Below are 23,313 nucleotides of genomic sequence, written 5' to 3' on the forward strand. Positions count from 1 at the left end.
TATAAATATTTTTTTTTTTTGTTTTTGTTTTGAAAAGTACTGAACATTTTCATTTTTGATTTACTAAATGTATCAATTGGATCCAATTTCCTATCAGAAACCATTCTTCTATCATAAAACGTATGAACAGACATACACAAAAATAAGTAATTACCGCTCTGCTGCAGCACGGTAGGTGTCGAATGAACTTTACCATTGAGTAAGTCACAGCGTAATGTATGTGTTTTAAATTACAATAAAATAACTTAACTCGTAATTATTTGCTTAAATATCTAATTTCATTTAAAACATTTTTATTTTTCACTTTATATTTTATTTTAATTTTGAAGCTATTTAAAATCAAGCTATCAATCAACATACACAAAGAAACCAGAAAAAATGTAAAAATTATTTTTAATGAAAAAAAGGTGGGTAAGTGGATGTCACTCTGCTGTACAGTAGGTTACAAGTGGGTTACTGTAATGTATGGTGTCAAATTTGAATTCAATGATATAATATCATTGTATAAGAAAAATGATTCTGAGCGAAAACGGTCAGTCAGCCTATGATATTACCAAGTATATTTGATGATATTATTGTGAATAAAGTAATTTATATATAACCTATTTACGTGGATCCTCGTTTTCAATTTTCAATCCTTAGCTATAAAAGATTATAAATTTTTAACTACAAAATAATTATTAAATTATAAATTTGATACATTTTGTTAAAATTTGAACTTTAAATGCTTATAAAAAAAAATTGTGCATATGTATTTTTAATATTTTTCAACTGCCATTGTAACATTATATCAGGAACCTTGAATTAAATTTTCACGCTTTTTTACCCAATAAATAAAATTTTATTGATATTAAAAGAAAAAAAAACTAAAAAAAATGAAAACTGAAAATGTCCGTAAACAGCTCAAAATAAGTCAAAATATTTGGAAAATGTTATGGTGTATAGAAAATGCTAATATAAACATTCAGTCAAAATTGCATGTATCTACGGTCATTTGTTTTAGAGTTGCACCAAAAACCAAAATCGATTTTCTCAAAAACAGATTTTGCGCAAAAATTCCCGTTTTTCCTTAATTTTTCTTTTGTTTTTCACGTCGCGTTTGAAAACTACTGATAAATTTTTACTTTTAACCCCCTAAAGTACCAACTAGATTCACTTTCCTATCAGAAAAGTTACTGTTGAAGAAAATCCAAGCACTTTTACTGTCCTAAAAGGTGATGACAGACACAAAAAATTTTTTAAAAAACACACATTATAGTAAAATCAATACATTCATCGCTTCGCTCAGAATCTAAAATATATATATATAGATCAGTGGCGTGACGTAAGACTTAGTTTGAAACACGTGACTCAGTTTAAAGGCTGGTAGGTGTCCTGGATATTAGGGGCATTTCACATAATATAATAAGCAATTTATTAAGTACACACCAAGACTAAGACAATCTTTCTGAGTTACCATTTACGTGAATACGTAATTACTAATACAAGTATTTATAACCTCTAATATAAATTATTGTGCCTAATAAGTTAATGATTTTCGTCACGGCACTGATATAGATGTAAATAATTGTGTAAATGTATATTTATTTATTTGAAAATTGCGGTAATCGAGATTATACGAGGGTAGTCTTGGAAATATTTCGCACCTCTAGAACAATACTGCCACAACTCAAAATTTAGTTTTAAAAAAAATCGATTTGAAGTTTAAATCGAAGATATTTTATAGAGTTCTTTACCTAGGTATGCGTTTGGAATTAAAAACAAGGGTAAGCATTTAAGGGATTTTATTAATATCTATAATGTCCCGAGAGATACAATAAAAATTTTAAATTTTAAAAATACCACACATACACATATCATTGTAAAATCAATATATTCATCGCTCTGCTCAGAATCTAAAATGTCAATGTATAGCTCAAAAAGTTATTTTGAATATTTTGAAAATGTTATCATACAAACATTAATATAAACATTTGTATCATTGATGATTGGAAAAAAAACAACACACACACACACACATTCTTTGTAAAATCAATACCTTCATCACTCCACTCAGAACCCAAAATAATAAACCCGTTTGCCGACAATGATGCATCCTCAAAATAAACGACCCCCATTGATGAAAGGATCGGACACATCGATTATCTTTATTCTGTCGAGTAATCACTTATTGTATATGATTTCGTGTAATCACATAAAGACAAATGTTTTTTTCTCTCTGTCCTCCCTTAAAGTGGAGTCGAAGTCCCCGAAGTCTTTTGACCAGCTAGACAGTGTCATCCTTTCGTCAGTGCGTGTGAACAACCCATCTTAATAACAACCAGTATCAGCAATGTTGGTAATCCACAAGTACTCGCAGGTCCTACGAGCAGTGAACGTCGTGTACTTTCGTCCTGAATGTCTGCATTCATATTCCTGTCATATATTAAGGCACGTCATAGTTCAACCGATAAGTAAGTAGGTACCTATACAGGAAAACATTCAAGGTTTTATTTATATTTTTACAAATATTATAGAGTACGTTTGCTCAGTTCTGGAATACATGAGTCTATGACTCGAAAAACACCGAAAGAAGGGTTATTACGTATTATTTTATCTGATCACACTCTCCGTCTATAACGAATCCTGTATTCCTGTCGATAGTTAAATTAAAATCGGATGTTAAAATAATAGTCAAAATAAGTAAAATTACTATTATTCATTTAAATAGATACCTAATGTTGTTGAATTGTAACTTAAAACGTCTTTAAAACAAAATAATTGTGCTGGCATATATTTGTTGTTAGTTACACACTTACACTATTACGGTCGGTATGAACTACTTATGATGAGGATCCTTGTATTATATGTTACAAAACTTGAATATTTCATAAATTCACATAAACAAAATAATTTGTAAATTTTCGTAAATTTGACGAATTTTGTCACAATTTTAACTTCAAGTGCTCGTATAAAAGATTATCTCTTTAATATTTATAAATGGCTTTAACAACTTGAGAGGAACCTTATACAATTTTGAAGTTTTTGCATCAAGCAAAAACATTTTTTATCAACATCTATAGAAAATAAAAATCGAATTGTCAAATGTCTATAAATAGCTCAGTCAAAATATTTTAAAAATTATAATATGTATAGAAAGTTCTACTATAAATATTTTCAAAATCATAAATATTGAAAATATATGAGTTGGGATCTATCCCCTTCATTCCCCCCACCCATTTCACCAACACTGGCGTAGTGTGTGCTTAAATTATGATCATGATAATAAGTACCTAGGTACCTACCTAGTACCTACCTAATAGATTCTTACCAAACTAAAATCAATACCTAATAATATTGTTTAAAAATGTTCTAAGTTCGATAAGAACAACTCGAATATATAGGCATGGTAAGGCAGTAATTTTATTAAACCATAAAATTTAATATTTAATTTGATAGTTAACGGTATAGTCATACTTACCTAATATGCTTATATATTAATTATATAATGGGTGAATCAAAGTACCTACCTATAATATTATTAATATTGGCATTTTATATTACTAAAATTTATTCGGACGACGCAAAAGTTTGAAAATAATAATAAATAAAACAAACAAAAAAGTTTTTTCACATACATGTTCATATAATATAATATATATATTTTTTTAATATAACAACTAATATATATATATATATATATATTCATTTATAAATATAATATAATATATACAGCGTGTACCTACACGCGATTTACATTGTAATAATATTTTACAGGTACAAATAGGTACAATATTTATATTTTATTGAATGTTATAGCCTATAGGCGTGTTAAACACAAAAACTGCATATCAAATATATACATTAGAATAATAGGCAATTATTGTTCACATAATAATATAAACACATAACCAATCCATAGTACAACAACGATCGTCGAAAATAGTACCTACACCTTACACAAAATAAAAATCGCTCACCAAATTTATTTGACACGATTCGTTTGATTAGCATGTATAAATGTATAATAATTAATAGTTAATAATAAATAATAAATAATAATTAATAATAAGAATGGTAAGGCTGTTAAAGACAGTTTTATGCAATTTTTCAAATATGTATCTATGTATAAATAATAAACAACACGTCTCATCCTGACATACTTTTATAGGCAGGTAGGTATATATATATAATATTATATTATATATGTAAACTTATTTGAGCTTTATCGTTTGTACTGATGATCTATGCCCTTCGGTTGGGACACGCGTGTATAATAACATAAGTACACATAATATAGGTAAACTATAATATGCCCAACAACAAACTATATAACTATAATATAATCTACAGACTATATAGGTACCTCCCTTCAACAATATAAGTATATTTTTGATTCACAAATTATATTATAGAGACCGACGCGTTTGCGTCGAGTGCAAACGATAATAATTCTCTGGGGGTTGATGTGGGTGAAAACTAGACCGCGTCGGAGGGGATGATATTACAAAGAAGTAAGACGTCTTTCGGTTTTTTTTTTTTGGTTAGTTGAGCAGACTATTCAAACGTCATATTGAGATCATTTCACTTGAGTAGGTATATATGTGATTGCTGATGCAGTAAACAATACATTAACCTAAACACAACATATTAAATTATGAAAAGACGCGGATAGGATTATTGTTGCGTATGTACAAACAGTGTATTAGATCGCAGGGGCGCAAAAACGTAAAATAAAGCTAATTATACAACATCGTCATTCGTGTGTGCTAGAACGAAATGTAGTCGGACACAGCCTGAACGTTTATAAAGGCGATCATAATTCATTCAGGGAATGGGAAAAATAGAGGATTGAGTCCGACCGATGAGTACTCATATACTCTATAGAAGTGGTTTCCAACCAGGAAGTCGCCAAAAATATTTAACAAAACAACAGTACCTATTTCATATTATAGTGACCTCTCGTTTACGAATATTTTAAATTGTAATTGTAATTATTTCAATAGAAAAACTTATAAAATCTATGAATAATAAATTATTCAGCTTAATAACCAAGAGGTAACAATATAGGTATCTATAAGGACGTAGCCAAGGGGGGCAGAGCATAGCTAACAAATATTAATGTTGAACGAAATTTTAAATTGGGGTAAACAATTTTAAATACAATTGGTTGTCCCCCTTCCGGATGGAATTTCTAGCTACGCCCTTGGTTACCTATAGGGTGTATATTATAATTGATAAAGTCTATTAATGTTCGATTATTAACTTTTTAACGGGCTGCATTAAAACTAAAAAAAAAATAGACAGTCACGATTCGTAAAAGGTTGAAAACCACTGCTCTACAATATACTGCAGGCATAATCTTTCGATCCTGCCGTGGATGACGATGGTTGAAAAACGTTAAGTTATTGTCAAATAGTGTGGTGCACTAGTGCCATTTATGATATTATGCCGCCGAGGCGGACGGCGAGTGTAGGTACTCGATAAACGAAAAAAAAAGCTAATGTAAACACATAATAATAATAAACTAGTATACACAATGCAAGAAAAAAACGAAAATAGTACAACGCTAATCAATATTATTTTTAACAGTTTAACACAACTTTTAATCAAAATAAATTATTTGGATAATTAAAAAATTTAAGGCAATAATAATAATAATAATATATAATAATTATTGTTGTTGTATATTATTTTACAGAAAATAATGGTTAGAAACAAAAGTTAAAATGTAATTAAAATTGAAAAAAATTTATAATAAAACTATATAAACACATGATCTTTATTTCGGATTTTAATTGTTTGTTCATTTATGAAACTGAAAACATGTGAACTTTCATAATTGACGGCTTAACAAATGGCACAGGGTGAACACATTTTTTTAAACAATTGTGAATACCAACCAAAGCATAACAATAATTTTAAAAAATATAAAATAATACCAATTTTTGTTTAAAAATTCAAATTAAACACTCATTCTATTTTCAAAGAGCCAAGTTAAGCAATATTTGTTTCTATTCGTTCACATATTTAAATATCACCAAATTAGAGAATAATACATTTTTTTAATGTTAACACTAAACAAAACAAATAAACTAGTATATAAGTCAGAACTATAAGGAAATATATATATATGGTATATACACAGATATGTATATATTTATATATAGACATAAGATTATGTATAGTATATACATAGGCATGTGTAGATTTTCACCAACAAGTTCAATGACTGATATCAATGTTTGAAGTCATATTGTACAGCCCAATTTTTACAAAATATACACAATTCTATATTCAAAGTATAACTAAAAAGTTATCCTTATATAAATAAATTCAGGAGCTCGGATTTAATTCGCTGGAGAGTACTACCTCCTCAGTGACAGGTTCCGATATAAAATCATTTCCCGTCATATCCAAGTCTACATACATTTTGGATTTTTTTTGTTGATTACAGTCACCATTACGGCCGTCCACGTCATCGGTTTTAAATCCAAAGTGGTCAAGGCCATGCGAATTGGAGTTTTCTGCACCCGTGCACATGAGGACATTGGACAATATCATTTTCTCATTGTCATTTTGATCATTTGAGAAAACCTCTTCACTACTGTGCATCTGATAGTCACCATCTTCAGTGGAAAATTCAATAGTATTGTTCATCATTGCTTCTAGAACACTCATTTCTTCTTCCGCCACATCCTCAATTTTTATAGTAGTAGTTGTTTTTAATGAATCATTTTTATTGCTTATACTAGTAGAACCCAATATGTCCATTTGTACACTGTCTTCTCCTACAACAACATACTCAACGTCAGTATCTACAGTACCAACAGATTGTGTACAAACATTGTTCATTTGTTGCAACATATCAGTATCAGAACTGGTGCTATTTAATTTGAATGTCCCTCTTTTTCTGAGGGGTAATCTGCCTAATAGAGCCTCTGAAAACTTTTCATTACCGCAATCTAAAATTTTAGTTATCAACGGCAATGATTTGTTTTCAATCGGCACATTTATTTCGGAAACACTTAGTCGTGGGGAATCCTTTTTCCTTTCAGGATTTGAATCCATAGACTCTTTGAATGCTTTTATATCTTCTGTGGTCAAAACATACTTTTCTATGTTTCCATCATCAGCCACTTTATACAGAACAACATCGTCTGGATTGTCTGGTGGCATATGACTTTTAATATTCCTCAATATCGGATCTTCTATACTGGTGTCTATTATTGGTATATTAGACTGAACTACATCTTGCATGTTACTAACCATATCTTCTGGTTGTTTGAGATTAGCAAGGTTCATATTGTCAGTAATTTGGAAATGAAGAGCATCTTCTTTGGCTAATATATCATACACATTCTCAGTTAATGTGATGTAGTTACCATCACCATTCTCAATTAATATTGGAATATCTGTTGGAAGACCAGCTCCTTTTAATGCATTTATGTATCTTTCAGAACTCTGAGTTTGTGTTTCTTGTGGTTTTGGTACTTTAAGTTTTTCATCAGATTTATCATTTTTGGTTAGTAAGCTAGCTAATAATGGTGACCGATTGACATCTTCATCTGTCTTCGTGTCATTAGGCATTGATTTTTTAACATCATATCTATTCTCATCTACCGAATCTGCAGGCCTTTTCCTACTACGTTTATACTTTAGGTCTATGTCATCACTGAACTTGGGATTGTTATTGTCTAGACCGTTACTCATTGGAAATTCATGATTTACAGTCGCCATACTACTATCATTGGTTCTATGTTTTGAAGGCGATATGTATGATTGGTTAGATCCTGCAAGTGACAGTAGTATTTGGGCGGATTCTGTCTGTGGTGGAGTAATAGGAGCCGGTTTGCTTACCAATGGTTCACAACATGGGCTCTGAAGATGAGCTTTAGGACGACCCCTACCAGCACAAGGCCGCCTTTCATTGGTATTATTATTTTGGCCAAGACGTGCGATAACAGCTAAAAAAATAATTACAGATAAATTACCTAATTTCTTCAATATTAATCGTCGTAATTAAGAAATACTTACAAACGGACGAAGAATAATTTCCGTTTTCTGTAACTTTAGTTGCAATAGGTGAAACTGGAATTGGTGAAGATGAAACTTGACAGATTCGAGTTTGAGCTGCCGTAGTACAAACAAGGGAAGGTGGTTTTATAGACTTAGAATCTTGTAAGCTTTCATGAGCTAGTGATGATAAGCCTTTAACCTGAAAAGGACAAATTTTTATTTTTAACAAAACCTTATTTATTATTATTAAAAATAAAATTTACAATCCTTATACACAAACTACACAATGAGTAAACATAGTAACATTGAACTAAATGTGACAACATGAGCATTCTTTGAAACTACATATAAAATTATTATTATTATTTAATTGATTATCTTAGGAGAGGATGTTAGCTCACTATTGGTTTCCTCTCTGACCCAAGCACAACATAGTAAATTTGTGCTCAGTAGACCCAATATTGTGTGGTTAATTTTTATAATATAGAGTGAATTATATAGAATTTACCTATTATCAAACTTAAATTTAAAAATATTATCTGTGCTTATATATAGGCTTTTTACATATTTTGATTCTTATTAGTAAGTTATAAATATGTAAAATATAACAATTTAAAAATATACTGCAGAAAATTGAATTGTTGTAAAAAGCCAATGTACTAGGTATCTCATATTTTTTTTTTTAATTTGTACTTTATTTGATTTGTTCAATCTATACATAATTTAAATAATATGCTTCAGTGTAACAAGAAAGTTACTACCAGAAAGATTTGGTAAAGAAGCCGCCTACTAGCTAGGTTAAGATAGGTATTGATCTTAATTTTAAATTCAATGTTTCACTTAAATATTAAAGCTAACAACACAAGATTGGCTCGGTCGAACCCAAATTTGCTATATTATCCATGAACGAAACAGAGAAAACAAATAATGTGCTGACATCTTCTTAAGAAATCTATAAGTAAAATACAGCTGGACTTCATTAATTTGAAGTTGAAGGGACCGGACAAAAAGATCAAATTATACAAGGATAATGCAATAATAGAAAATATTAGGAACCGGGAAAAAATACAAAATATTGACGATTTCGGTTTAGTCAAGTTCGACTGTAAATTAATTTAATGAAACCATAATTATGTAACAACTATGTTTTTACTTATTTCAAAAAGCATACATTAATAAATATAAACTCAAGGTAAAAGTAATCACTAATTTACATTTTATTAAAATATTTAAAAAAAATATATTTCCATACAAAACATAACATATGTTTTGTTGAATATTATGCCATAAAGACATAAAGTAATAATGATCATTGACATTCCGTTTAAATTAGGTTAGAATGTTGGTTTAGATGTCTCAATCAGAGGAGGAAAGACAAGTATCAAAGAATAACAATAGTTTAGTACAATGAAAACTTAATATAACCATTTAATTAACACAATCAAAAAATATATAATAATTAAGACATAGTATTATAAAAACTATTATTTGTTATTGTCCTTTATAATTGTTTCAATTAAATTATTCAAATTTTACACCCTGAAAGAAAACTGATCATGTAAATATATATACTAATTAAAAACAATAAAGAACTGTTTATGTCGTAACTCACAACTAACCTTATAACTAGCTGAATGTATAAATGTAGACAAAATTTAATAAAAAAACTTAATCACTTAAAAAAAGGAATTGAATTTAGCAAAATAATAAGACTATATTTACCGGGTTGCATGAACAATCACTTAATATTTAATGAATCAATAGTGAACTAATTGTCCCTTAAATGATTGGTCCATTAGGTTTTATTGAACCGTCAAATTAATCAATTTTTCATGCAACCCAACATAAACTTATTAATATCTTATTCATCAGATAAAACATTATATTTACTGAGTAAACTAATTCAATAAATAAATTAAGATGATAAAGCTATCATTATGTTCAACAAAAAAAATTGTAAATAGTAATTAACTTAACTTTAACTTTGTAGATTATTTATTTATTGAATTTTCCAACTATAACAATACTACAAAAACAAAAAATTACAGTCATAATTAAACAAGAAGCTGATCACTTCCAAGCTTAAGGTTGTGCAAAATAAATATTTTAATGTATTATTTATATATTTTTATTTTAATAATGAAGTAACATTTTGATAATATGACCCTTGATAACTTAAAATTCTCAACATTTAGATAATAATCCCCTTCTAACTTTTATTTTTCAAGTGTCTTTAAACTAATAATTAACAATTATTCAAACTGTATTTATTTCCTTTTAAATTTTGAGTTCCCAAAATCAACTGTATAAATGTCGAAGTATTTAATATAAAGACAACATTAATAATTGCATTTCTTTAAAACTAATTTGTTTAAATTAATATTTTCTTTGAAACTACTTTTTACTTCTGAAATCATTTATTATAATACTTATATATTTCATATGATTGTGTTTAATACTAAGATTTATTTAACTTGTATCACTATCAGTTATACATTTTACAACTAATTGTATAACTTGAATTTATCAACTAACAAATGAAAATATGAAAAAATATAAACAAATAAATCAATATTTAATAATGTAATATATGAAATTCATAAATGTTTCTTTGCTACATGAAAACATAGCAGATAGGAAGTTTTTGTATATGTAACATTCTTAGTTATATAACTAAAATAGTATTAAGTTTAGTATAAATTAATCAATAACTATTATAAATAAAATAACACTCACAATAATTTGTATAATAGCAGTATCTTAATTGCTGACAATATGAATATATCAAACTGCAAAGTTACTCTATGATTAACTGATGATTGATGTTTATATGAACATTTATAATTTAAAACTAATAAATATAGGATACTGCTTATTAGACTCACTTTGAGACCAAAGCATTTGAGTCCCACTAACCTAATGAGTCAAAAAGACAAAAGGTCCAATATTAAAATAATAAACACATGAGTTTTAATAAAAAAAATTTGAATTGGCTATCTAAATATCTATTATTATGTATTTCTTTTTTGAGTATTTATTTCATATTTTCATATGTATGTTTGTCACTCATAAAGGTAAAAAATATATCAATTGCTAACGAATCAGTTAGTCATTGTTTTTTTGCACCAAAACTGAAAGTATATGATTAATTGTATTACAATTTATACTAAAATACCTGTCCAAACATGAAAACTGTCTGTGTTTCATTTGGAAGTTATGAGAATTAATTTAATTTAAAACTGTTGCCTATTTGAATAAATAATAAATAATAAATAATAAATAATAATATCAATAGAAGTTGTATTTCTTGAACACGCCAAAAATTAAATACCAAAACTCACTATTTATAAGAAAAATTAGAAATATATTTTTTAACTGGTCAAAAAATAGTTATTTTGTTTTCAACTGATCCATATTCTAGAAATCCATTATTACTTTTGATAAGAATTTTCAAACATAACTTTATGTTTATTGACACTTATTAATTAGCAGTACATTATATCAAAATGCATATTACATTATACAAAAACAATGTTATTTTAATATTTAATTTAGTATTGGGAAAACAAGCTAACAATACGTGCTCTGGTGGCATAATCCTCAACTCGGAATGTATAGATATAATTTCATATTGGTTATTTTACTTTTTATAATAAATTAATTTTGTTATCGAAACTTTATACGCTTTTATAGCTAACTGTATACGTTGGTAAGTACAATTTCTACTAATATTATCAAATACATTTAAATACACTTCACTTAAGACAAAATGTATGCGAAATGTCGGGAAAATAAATACAATCTCCCACATTGACATAGGGAGGTACCCGCCTAACCATCAGTATGATAGGCGTCGACAGCACTCCCAGTGTTAATTGGTTTTCCCAATAGTTGTAACTAAACAATATATAAAATACGTACAAAAAATAAGTTTTATTTAACAATAAAAACAATAAAATATATATTTTAAAAATAATTTTATTGGAACATACAAGTATAAATATTAGTACATTATTTTTTCAACATAGTTTCCCCCACTATTTAAACTTATTATAACAAGGCACTAGTTTGTGTTATTTCATCACATCCATTGAATGGATTATCAATTTTTTTTTATTCATTTTAAACACTCAACATGTGACATACATTATACTCACTATTTTCAAAATGGTTTTGTTCTTTCCTAACAAGTCAAAATAACCATTTTTTTTATAACATACATTTTACTTATTTTTATTCCAAAATGGAACTTGCTTTTTAGACATAACTGTTATAACACACTAGTTTTAAAATCCTCTAATTTTCGATAAATTAGATAGATGTTGGTCCAGATTAAGCAAAATTAAACAAAATCTAAATAAAGAATATGTTTTTAGTAATTATGTTTGATCCGGTCCAGAAAATTTTATCCGTGATTGCAGTAACAGTGGTCGAATTAAAGAAACTAATTTATAGAATAATTTATCATCAAACAACAAATACAAATTATGTAGGAATACACAAATTTATTATTTAACACAAAATTTGTTAAAAGGAGTAACTGATAAAATTACAAAATTAAACAAAATTATTTTTTTTTATTATTTTTATTTTTAGACAGTTTTAAGTAAATACATAACATTATATTCCTGTGAAATTTATACAAATATTATAGGTACAATTAGGTATTATTTTTTTTTAGAAAATAATTGTATAAAAAGTTTAGTATTATATTCTTTGATTTAGAATTTCTTAAGTACTTATCATACAATAATATTCATAAAAATTAAGTAAGTACCTACTTAAGATAAAAAAAAAAATGCAATTTTAACTTGGATTAAAATGAAAACGAATGTAAAAAATATAAATGAAAAATTACCACCTTATCAATTAATCAATAATAAAAAATTGGTCCCCCAAAATATGTTTAACCATTGATTATAAATAATATAACCGCCCACTAGCCCGTATTTACGCGACGTCAAATATTGACGAAAAATGGATGTGGCCGTTATGGAGCGCTGTTAGTACAGTTAGTTTCTATAATAATGAATGGTTTAACATATCAACTTTTTACTACAATCAAATAAAAATTATAACTTATCTTGTAAGTATACAAGATGTTTGTGTGCATAAAATAAATAATTTGTAAAGACAAGTTAAATCTACCTTAGATTTGTATTTGAGAAAAAATACATTAAAAATATTATAATTTAAAACAATATTCAAGTATGCAAATAGTATGTGGGGCAAGGGTGGGAAGTGAGCTTGTTCAATCGCAGGCAAAACTGAAATTGCTTTCCCACACGAGCCACACACACTATTTTTTGTCACACCTTTGCCACCTCAAACGTCATTACAGTGATAATAATCGGTTCTTGCGTTCTCAGGAATAATCTACCTACCTACTGATATTTGATATATTAGATGAAACGTATCGAAACATGATTATGTTTATTAATCTGATATAGACGGTAAGAGATAACTCACTTCAAAGGACATTAAAAGTTAAATATTCATATACAGTAAGCATAAAAAAAAACTTAATAGGTAATATAATATTATTTATAATTTCTTCTACACATAATGCAATTAAAATATATTATACTAAAATATAATTTAGGTAATGATGTTTACTTATGTATTATGCTAATAACTTTTAATACATTATTATTAATTTTTATATTTTGTACTTATAATGTACAAAATAGAACAAAAAGATAAGTTTTTGGTAAGCAATTAATAGAATTGAAATGTGAAGTGTGTAAAATCTATAGAAGCATTTGAAAAATACATTATAAGGTAATATTAAGTAACACTTGCAATTATTTTCATTTCATAAAAAAAAACAAATTCTGATCATAGGTAAGTAGTAATTCATAAAACCTACCTAATCATTGTTCAAACATTTTTAAACTTTTTTCATATAATACCTATTTTATTTATTAAAAAATGTATACTATAATTATTCTAAGTAGGTACCTTTAACTGTTTATTGAATACAGCATTTGTACTATTTTTTAAGCATATTAATTCAACCCTTATTTTAATGATGAGTTTTTTTCATAATAGGTGTTTGTTATAATCAGCAAAATTAACTATTTATAAATAAATGAATAAATTACCTCAAAAAATTTGGCTGCTTCTACAAGAGCATGTAAATTATCTTCTGTAACATTTGTTTCGCCACAATACATAAACTCAATTAATGATTTGAGTACACTAAATTTCATATCTTTGAGAACAATCATGGGATGATTACCCAATTCACGCTGAAATGAAAAACAATATTATTGTAGTTAACATTAATATGTATACCTAATGTTATTCAATCTAAACATTATATAACATTAAAAACATGAAATGATAATAACTATCAAGCTTCAAAATGTTAATAATACTTATATAGATTTAAGTGTACTGTAAACAATAATATTACCTCAAAGTATGGACTGCAAGCTGCGAGAACTGATCTATGAACTTTGAGACTGTGTGTATTACACATCAAAGTGACATCAACCAACTGTTGACGTTCCAAAAGATATCCCAGACGTGCGACTAAATGCGTAGAATGATCATCCCATGATACCATAAAACGTGTTGGATTCCCCATCTAAAAATTTTAAACAACCATTACTACACCGCAATAGAGAAAAAAATGAAATGGGCAATGCAATCATCTTACTGATAAGAGTTGATAGCCCAGTAAATAATAACTGTATCTAAACAAAAAAAAAATGAATACTCGATAAAAAAAAAACCACTAATTATATTTTTATCTTCATGTCATTTGCGTTTGCATCAATAGTTATTTAGAAAACACATTACACATGTCACTCTGTGGCAAAAAAATGAAAAGTGTCATTACACATTGAAAATGGTCTTAATGACATAACCATAAATGCTTGAAATTGTATAACTATTAAAACAATCAAATACCTACCTATCCAATGCTGCTAACTAATTGTCTTACAAATATCGCATACTTGCATGCTAAAAGTTACAACAAAACTAATCACTGGGTAATCAAGTTTATAATGTTTATATCAGAAAACAGTTTATGCAGTAGATCAAGTAACCACTAACTGGGTATTGGGTATCACAATGATTAGGCACAAAATAAACTTGGAAAATATATCAAATAGGATTTATCAACACTTTCACTACAACTGTATAAGCGAATAAGCAATATTGCAGTGAGCACTTTAGCACTAAACGTGATTCGTGCTTGATGAATGGTGGCTGGTGCTTTATACGAAATTGGAATATGGTTGTTGTAAATTCATTTCTGTCGCTTTCGATTTAAATGACTAATGACACGACAAAAATTAGGATAACGTTACTACATATTATACCTCTGACTGTGTAAACACTAATCGTAATTAATTAACAATTATTATCAGAGTTGTGGCGTTATGCTGATTGATGCAAGAACTTTAACCTTACAACGTCGAACGAAACAAATGGAACCTAACACACCCAATACTATCGTTTTTCAAGTGCCCAAGACGTTATCGTCAATGATTGCGTATAGTTTCAAATCCAGAACAATAATTGACTGGTAAACGTAAACAACCACATGCCACCGCCGCTTTCGTTCGAGAAACCCGAAAAGATCGCAGGGAAGCCGGAATCTAAAATTTAGGGCAGAGTGGTCGTAGAACCCCATCGACTACGTTTCCGTTGGCAGACGGCTGGGGATCGGAAGACTTCTTACTTCTCAGCGACTTGGTTTGCTGGCACTAGGGACAGTCGGGTCCAAAAAATAGGACCGCGTGGGGGGTCCCCCCTCGAAAACAAAACCAACGCATGGCGTACGCGACAGTAACCCGTGCGGGGGGGAAAATCGCAGCTGCGGGAAAACATATGACGAACCGCGAGGTCTGATAGACGGCCGCCAAGGCTAACCGTTTTTCACGTGACAACGGCGATCCGGTAATCCGCCAAAAAACAAAAATCACCGTCAAAACAACACTGTTCGAACCCGTTCGTCCACGTTTTCCGACACATGCTGAAGGATTAAAAATGCTCGTGACACCACCAAAGCGGCAAGGATGGCCGGAAAATGTACCCCCCCACGGTTAGGTCTTCCGTTCTTCTTACCTTTGCGGCGCAGGACGTGCGGTGCAGCAACACTACAACAACACTGCAGGCGGCATAGGTCACGGGGCTATATGGGCATCGCGGTCTCACCGCCCAGCGGCAAAGGCGCCTCGAACTCGGACTCGACGAACTGGGACAACGACAACGGCGACGGACGGTCGCAATGACGAGACTGACGGCGACACCGCCGGGACTGCGACTCGGCACAAGGCGACGGCGACGACGACGACGACGACGGTCGCACGGACATCATAACAACCGACCCGACCGGACGACGATTACTCCGGCGGCGATCTCGTCGTCGTCGTCGTCCTCGTCGCAGTCACCGATTCTGCTCCCGCTGTCGTCCGGACTCGACGGACTTGTCTGGTTGTCGCAAGTTCGAATCACCGCCGCCACGATAACGACCAACTTTGTCGTTCCCGCTGTCGTTGTCGTCGTCGATCGCTTGCTATCCCGCGGGACGGCCGCCGAACGGATTATGCACGCACGACGGCGGACGCGGAGTTGTCGGTCGTCGTCGTTTCGTCCAATTCACACCTGAAATAGGCGGTAAACCGTGTGTATTATCGACCGACGGAAAACTAATTCTATTTGTTTGACTGTTTAAGTGTGTGTGTGTGTGTCTGTGTGTGTAAAAAGTCAAAATAATATTATTGTGCCACCGAGTAGTGAGTACGCAGACAGTGTGTAATAATAACAATAATAATAATAATAATAATAATATAAATGTTTGGGAATAAATCGTGATTGTGCGCGGGTACCTCAGCGGTAGAGTGGGACGCAGCGGTCGCGGGACCAGAGGTACGCCAAACGGGGCAATCGGCGTGACGTCACGTCTGCCGCTCGGTTGGACGACGGCACGGGGGCCCCGTGGAACCCGATCGATACTTTTCCTTTGTCCAAACGCGTACCGAACCGTTACCGCTCACCTACGTCCCGGCGACCGTGCGACACGGCTGGCTCGACTCTGGCCACGGCTGTGGACAATGTGCGCGTGCGCGTCATGCGCAGTGTCGCCGGGTGTACCACGACCCGGTAATCGGTCCGTCCGACGATAATTACCGTGCTCGGCCCCGGTGACCGGACTACCGGAGTACCGTTTTCCACGGTACGTATAATGTACGGACGATTTGTGTACAAATAATATATTGTTGATAATAATATTATTATTATGCGCCCGGTCGCGCGTGTGTACAATAACAATATTATCGTATACAGAAATGTATATAGGTTAACGTCGAGGTCGCCACCGCCGCCGCCGCTGCTCGCTGCTCATTAATCCGGTTCGATTTCCGACCGCTGTGTACTGTTTGTGCATATAATATATATATATATATATATAAAATAATTATAAATACGCCTTATCCTTATGTACACTATAATAATGTGTACTCCGGTACTCGGCTGTTGAGCTCTTCCGTCGGTTAATTATTTCATTCTCTCGGTCTTGTTTGTACATTATTATTATTCGTTGGCAATGGCGTAATCATGTTTTTGGTGACTGTTGTAGTAGTGTAGTGCGGTTCGGGGCAATGAATGCCCCCCTCCCATCGACCTATTGTTTTTCATCCGTGGTACTTACTACTTATTTACGCCAGAATAGTATTATAATATAGATTTTTGATCAGAGTTTTCCCCCTCCGGTTAGGTTTCCGAGCCTAGATGACTGAATATGCCAAGAAAAGTATAATATCTATTATTATACTTTATTTTTTAATATTGTTAAATAATAAGTAGGTAGTTACATTACTTTGTTTTTTGCTCCAAATAGAGTATAAATAGTAAACAAATGTTAATTTAATGGTTGTCAATTGTTTATCAAGACAAAATGTTGACCAATACAACCCCATGACCTAAACCGGGTAGCCGTTATTACACCAATGCATATAAATATATAATATAATATATTATCCACGGTGCACGATAGCTGGTGTACACGAGTTGGGTTTCTGTCGTACGAAAAAATCGGTTTTTTTTACCCAACGGCCATTTTTGCCGTATATACAGTGTACAATGTGCGTGGTGTCAAATTATATTTCCTGTACCTAAATAATAATAATATACAAAACTACTGTATTTGTTTTCGCTTCACATTATGATATAGAACACTGAGAGCCATAAATACGATGCGTGTGCGCGAGCACAACAATATAATTCGTATTCGTACACCGTATACAGGTTGCATAACATTATATATATATATATAAGTACACCTGGCTGACAGATGTGTGTTTGCAATAATATCGGGTTAAAATTCACGTACGGATTCGACGGCGGCACATCAAAATGAGTTGAAAGAAATTGCTGCAATAATTTTTACCAGTAGCTGTGATGAATAAATCTTAGGGGGGAGGGGGCTGTGGTTGGCTGTGCGTACGTAGGTAGTCCGCCGTTTTTTAATTTTTAAAAAAACAATCGTCATACTAACGCGTGTAATATTGAAACGATTTGTTATTATTTTTTCTAATAATTGGAATTTATTTTACCCTATTTTTGGTGCCAATGGTTTTTATTTCCCTGATCCCAGGCCCAGACCATAGTCTCTTACGGGGAATAAAATTATTTTATTTTACTCAAAGGTATTCAATGAAAATAAAAAAAAATTATAATGTATTTGGTTGTTACTATACTTTTATATGGGTACCTAATACCTACACTGTTTTTTTTTTTTAATAGTATTATACTATTATTATTTATTAGCTTTAATTTATGCAAAAACTATCACATAAATGCATAATAATAATAATATACAAATTGTATATTATTAAATTATTTTGAATAATACATCATGCACACTATGAAAATGCAATAAATCTAACTAATCCTAAATCGTAGACATAATAGCTATAGCTATAGTTAGCGGAAATAATTACAGTGTTTTAATTTTGTGTTAGCTCTATAGGTATTTTCTAAATATTCATAATAAGTAAAATAGTAAATCATCGGTACATTTTCCTGATGACTATAGATTTGTTATACTTGGAACTTGAGAGCAATGCTGGGTATCTAATATATTTACTATTTAGGCGTAGGTATAGCGGGCGGTCCATATCCCCCACCATCGACAAAATGTTTATAGACATAAAAAAAAACCATAATTACGGCCTTGGCTGGCTTGTATTATAAATGTATAGGTATATATAGAAAATTACCACAATTTTCCCTAAGATGAAGGCAAATAAATTATTTTTAACTTTAATTTCGAAATAGAACCATATGAAATATTTTTTCATATTCTATTTTATTTGGTTTATTATGTTCTACACAAATCTGTAAACCGTTATTTGTAGCATTAGATACTAACATACTGGCATACTTCCATATACTGTCTTGACCAATTTATGTTATAAAATCTGTATGTTTGGATAATCCAGCATCTTTGCACATATTTATATATTATTTTTAATGTGTTAAATTAATTTTAATTTATAAATCATTATATACGATTTTATTTAATGATTATAATATCAAGTAAGAATTTATTAACTGTTGTCTGTTTGGACTTGGAGCAAACGTAAACTCAGCATTCAGCAAATACGATTTAATATAAATTATAGGAGATAATAAAAAATGCTATTGTAAACTAGGCCTTGATAATTTTTTCAATAAACACAATTACGTGTGGTAGACTCAACAGACAACAACAAATTCGTACGTGTATACAAAGTCGAAAATTGCAGGGAAATATAGCGAAATATATAAACTTATGAACGTAGAATAAAAACTCGGCGTATTATTTAAAAATAAATCAAAACTATTCTTTTGAAAAGCAAATTTTATATTGGTACTTATATAGTTATACAACTAACAATTTTCATAAATTATTGAAAAATACAGAACATTTTAGGATAGTATAATGGGATATTTTATATCTTTGTCATGGAGTTCTTGCCCTTTGTCTCGATTACCCAGGTAATAAAGGATTTTTAAAAATAAAAACAATATTGACCGGTGATTTTGTGTCCAGTTTATATAAATCAAATGTTTTCTACTTATAAATGAATATAAACTGTCTCCGCCTGGCGCCTATGCTGAGCAATGAAAAGCAGTTCGAATGTCACATTGAGGGGGGAGCCATAATTCTCAGAAAATGTCGGTATTACAATATGATTCTTTTTGTAATTTTGTTTGTAACAGTAACAAATCGTTGCAGTCGGCCCCTAGCCCCCCCCCCCTAGCCCCGGAGCCACCCCTGCCACCGAGTTGGTACGTTGGCTTTTAGTACATAACGTCAGAATTGTATACAAAATAATGATGGCGCGCTCACAGCTGCTAGTATAGGCCACAAAATTATTTCAATATTACGGATCGCGTTTTTAATTTTTCGATTAACTACGATGACATTTCCGCACTCGAAGCGAATATTCGGTTTGATCATTGTGTCGTTGTTGTCAAACCTTCACGCCAAATGTTTGTTCGACGAACCACACGAACGGTAAACAGTACGAGAGCACGAGATGTGTGTGCCCACACAGTACAAACACATCGACACGATAGTATATTCTCGTAGCATAATAATTCCCGTGTTATAATATAGGCATAATATTAGGCATATATAGGCATTACATTAGACGCATGCCTCACGATGCCTACACACCAATACCTATAGGCATAATATAGGTACAATCGTATACTATGTAGATTGGACGGGACCTGTTGTATTATATTCCGTTCGAGAGAGAAAAAAAAACGTTTTAATTATAATATATTTTTTTCCGTCGGATAAAAAAACAGTTTTCATTATACGAAAAACCGGTTTCGAACGCATGCGGGCACGTGTCTTATCCTCCGTACGCGCGAGGTTCTAATATAATATTATAATTTTTAATAGGTACCTATAGCTAGTGTCGTACGTACGCTAACACATCACAATTATAATAATATATCAGTAACAACCGTATAATAACAACACTCGCACAAGTCAAAGCAGATATCCAACAACGATCGGCTCGTTATTATTTTTCGAAACGGCGCGTTAGGTATACCGGGCACGTCTGCGATTGAAGTACGTCGCAATAGGACAACTTTCAGATTTCGTAATCGAACGCGGTACAGGCGTACCAGTATAGATGTACCAGTACCGGTACGCACGCGCGAGCAAACGACGAAACGTGGGACTGGCGGAGGTCATCTCACTTGGCGACCGAAATTTTTCCGACTTTCTTCTCCGATTGTGTCGCGTACCTATGCGGTGAACTTTACACGCTTGCCGCACGTATAGCACGTCATAAACATTATAGCATGTTATGTATACGCGCACGCACGTTAGCACGTCATAAACGTACACGCGACCATATTAATATAATAATATATATTATTATACGCGTTATTGTTGAAAATTGACGTTTCATGATTTTTTCATTGCGCCCAAACCATGTTTTTCGTCGCAATCGAAGGCGCAATATAAATTGCAGTCGAATCTGTTTTCGCTTAGGCGCACTACCATATAGTAGGTAATACCTACCATATACCACGGTCATTTTATAACTTTATAACAGTGTACGATAGGTACCTATACAGGTACACATCTTTATTACCGCAAGTGCCGAGTACACACGGCCGTGTATATGCTGTATAGTACACCAGCGATGTACCGCTGCAGTATACCAGCAAACGTGCTCACCGCCTCGCCCACATTTTTCTTTCAACAACGCAGTCATTCAAAATATAATTTTTGGAAATTTTAAATGTACCCGCGAAGATCATATTTTCAAATTCTTGAGAATTTTCGTACCTATAATTAGGAGTATACAGTGTCCTGTAGAGATACAAACGTCTGTTTTCTAACGAGAACCTGAACCTCGCTCTTTTCTACTGTAAATTATTTACTCGATAATTATTCCAAAAATGTTGACGTATATTAGAATCAAAATTTGTTTTCGAGTTATTTGACATTATGTACTAAGGATAATTGGTCCATGACAATGGACGGGTATACAAGATACGGGGGCTACGGTGATTTAAAAATGTTAGTGATTAATATTAATCTATCAATAATTCAAGTATTCAACATTGTCCTTAGTAGGTACAAACATTTTAACTGCAACGAAACTACTCATTAGAATTTTGAATAAGGTAGGTACATCAACATTTTCAAAAATTGTCTATGAGTACTGTAGTATAAAAGTCCTTACTGCCGACCCAGAGGTCGTCGGCCGACTCAGCTACACTTAATATTTATTTTAGCCAGTTTTTTTTGTTATTGCCCCACGCTCCTATTTAATAAGCACCGCAACGCAAGACACGGAGGGAAGTGGACACTGTGTGATTAATTTGAGACTAGATGTCAATGAATAACCACAAGTAATACGTTCTTGTGACGGGCCAGAAGCACCGCCTTACTATTCATAAGAAAATTACAATATTTTATATTTATATGCAATGGGCGCCCACTAACTAACTCTACGGGGACAATTTATAATATTGTTACAAATAATATATAATGTCATATCATCAAAATAATAAACAATGATGTTTTACAATGATAATGAATAATATTGTAATCACCGGTCTCCTCGGTATCCGCTGATTACCATCGACAGTGTTGCCACTCGGTCCTTCTCAACGGTCCACTGGTCCACACGACGATCTAACGCTGGCTACTGGGAATCCCACGATGGCCCACGAAGAACAGGTTAAACCAATAAATCATGCCGTGGTCCACGGGAGGCACCGTGAAATGCACTGTTGGAGCCGCGGAGGACGACACGACCCGCACGTTGCCGGCACACAACGCGACACAAAATCGACGGCTACAAAACAAACGCGATCACGAGACAACAAGTCGTTTTAGCGTGCATTTGGTGCGTACAATTAGTACAATGTACCACAGGTGATCGGCGTAAAACTGTACCCGGACGGATAGACCAAAAGGGGAAAAAACACGCAAAACCGCCACGGCCGATACGTGACTCGGCACACTCAGAACCACCGATCACGTGAAGGTAGTCTGTCGCGCGAAACCCGGACGTGACACAAGAGCCGGGGTTGCCGCAGCAAAAGTTGCGACGAACGGACGACAACGCACTGACGCGGCGGTGACGGGTTCGCGGTGAGACGGCAGACGGCGATACAGATGGAACAGGCGGGGCGGGGTATCGAATCTTCTCGATGTGGAGTCGACCGTAATTACCGATGACAATTTATTGTTGTCGATAACGATATGGCGGCCAAATTACGGTATTGGGTATTTCCACAGATATCCGACATCCTCCCCCTAGTAAGACGAGC

At 32.1% G+C, this 23,313-nt stretch overlaps 1 protein-coding gene across 2 annotated transcripts; it reads right to left on the reverse strand.

Moving 5' to 3' along the window:
* Positions 1-5,541: 5,541 nt before the first annotated feature.
* Positions 5,542-16,832, reverse strand: LOC132950028 (uncharacterized). 2 transcript variants are annotated; one of them, XM_061021214.1, is made up of 5 exons: positions 16,081-16,832; positions 14,417-14,590; positions 14,103-14,249; positions 8,017-8,197; positions 5,542-7,946 (listed from the first exon to the last, which is right to left on the reverse strand). In XM_061021214.1, the coding sequence occupies exons 2-5, from the start codon at positions 14,588-14,590 to the stop codon at positions 6,316-6,318; spliced, it is 2,133 nt and encodes a 710-aa protein (XP_060877197.1). In that variant the 5' UTR covers positions 16,081-16,832; the 3' UTR covers positions 5,542-6,315. The 2 variants fall into 2 exon arrangements, with proteins under 2 accessions (XP_060877197.1, XP_060877198.1); XM_061021215.1 differs by lacking the exon at positions 16,081-16,832 and adding an exon at positions 14,663-14,990.
* Positions 16,833-23,313: the final 6,481 nt, after the last annotated feature.

Source organism: Metopolophium dirhodum, chromosome 8 (genome assembly GCF_019925205.1).
Source record: "Metopolophium dirhodum isolate CAU chromosome 8, ASM1992520v1, whole genome shotgun sequence".
Classification (NCBI taxonomy): Eukaryota; Metazoa; Arthropoda; class Insecta; order Hemiptera; family Aphididae; genus Metopolophium; species Metopolophium dirhodum.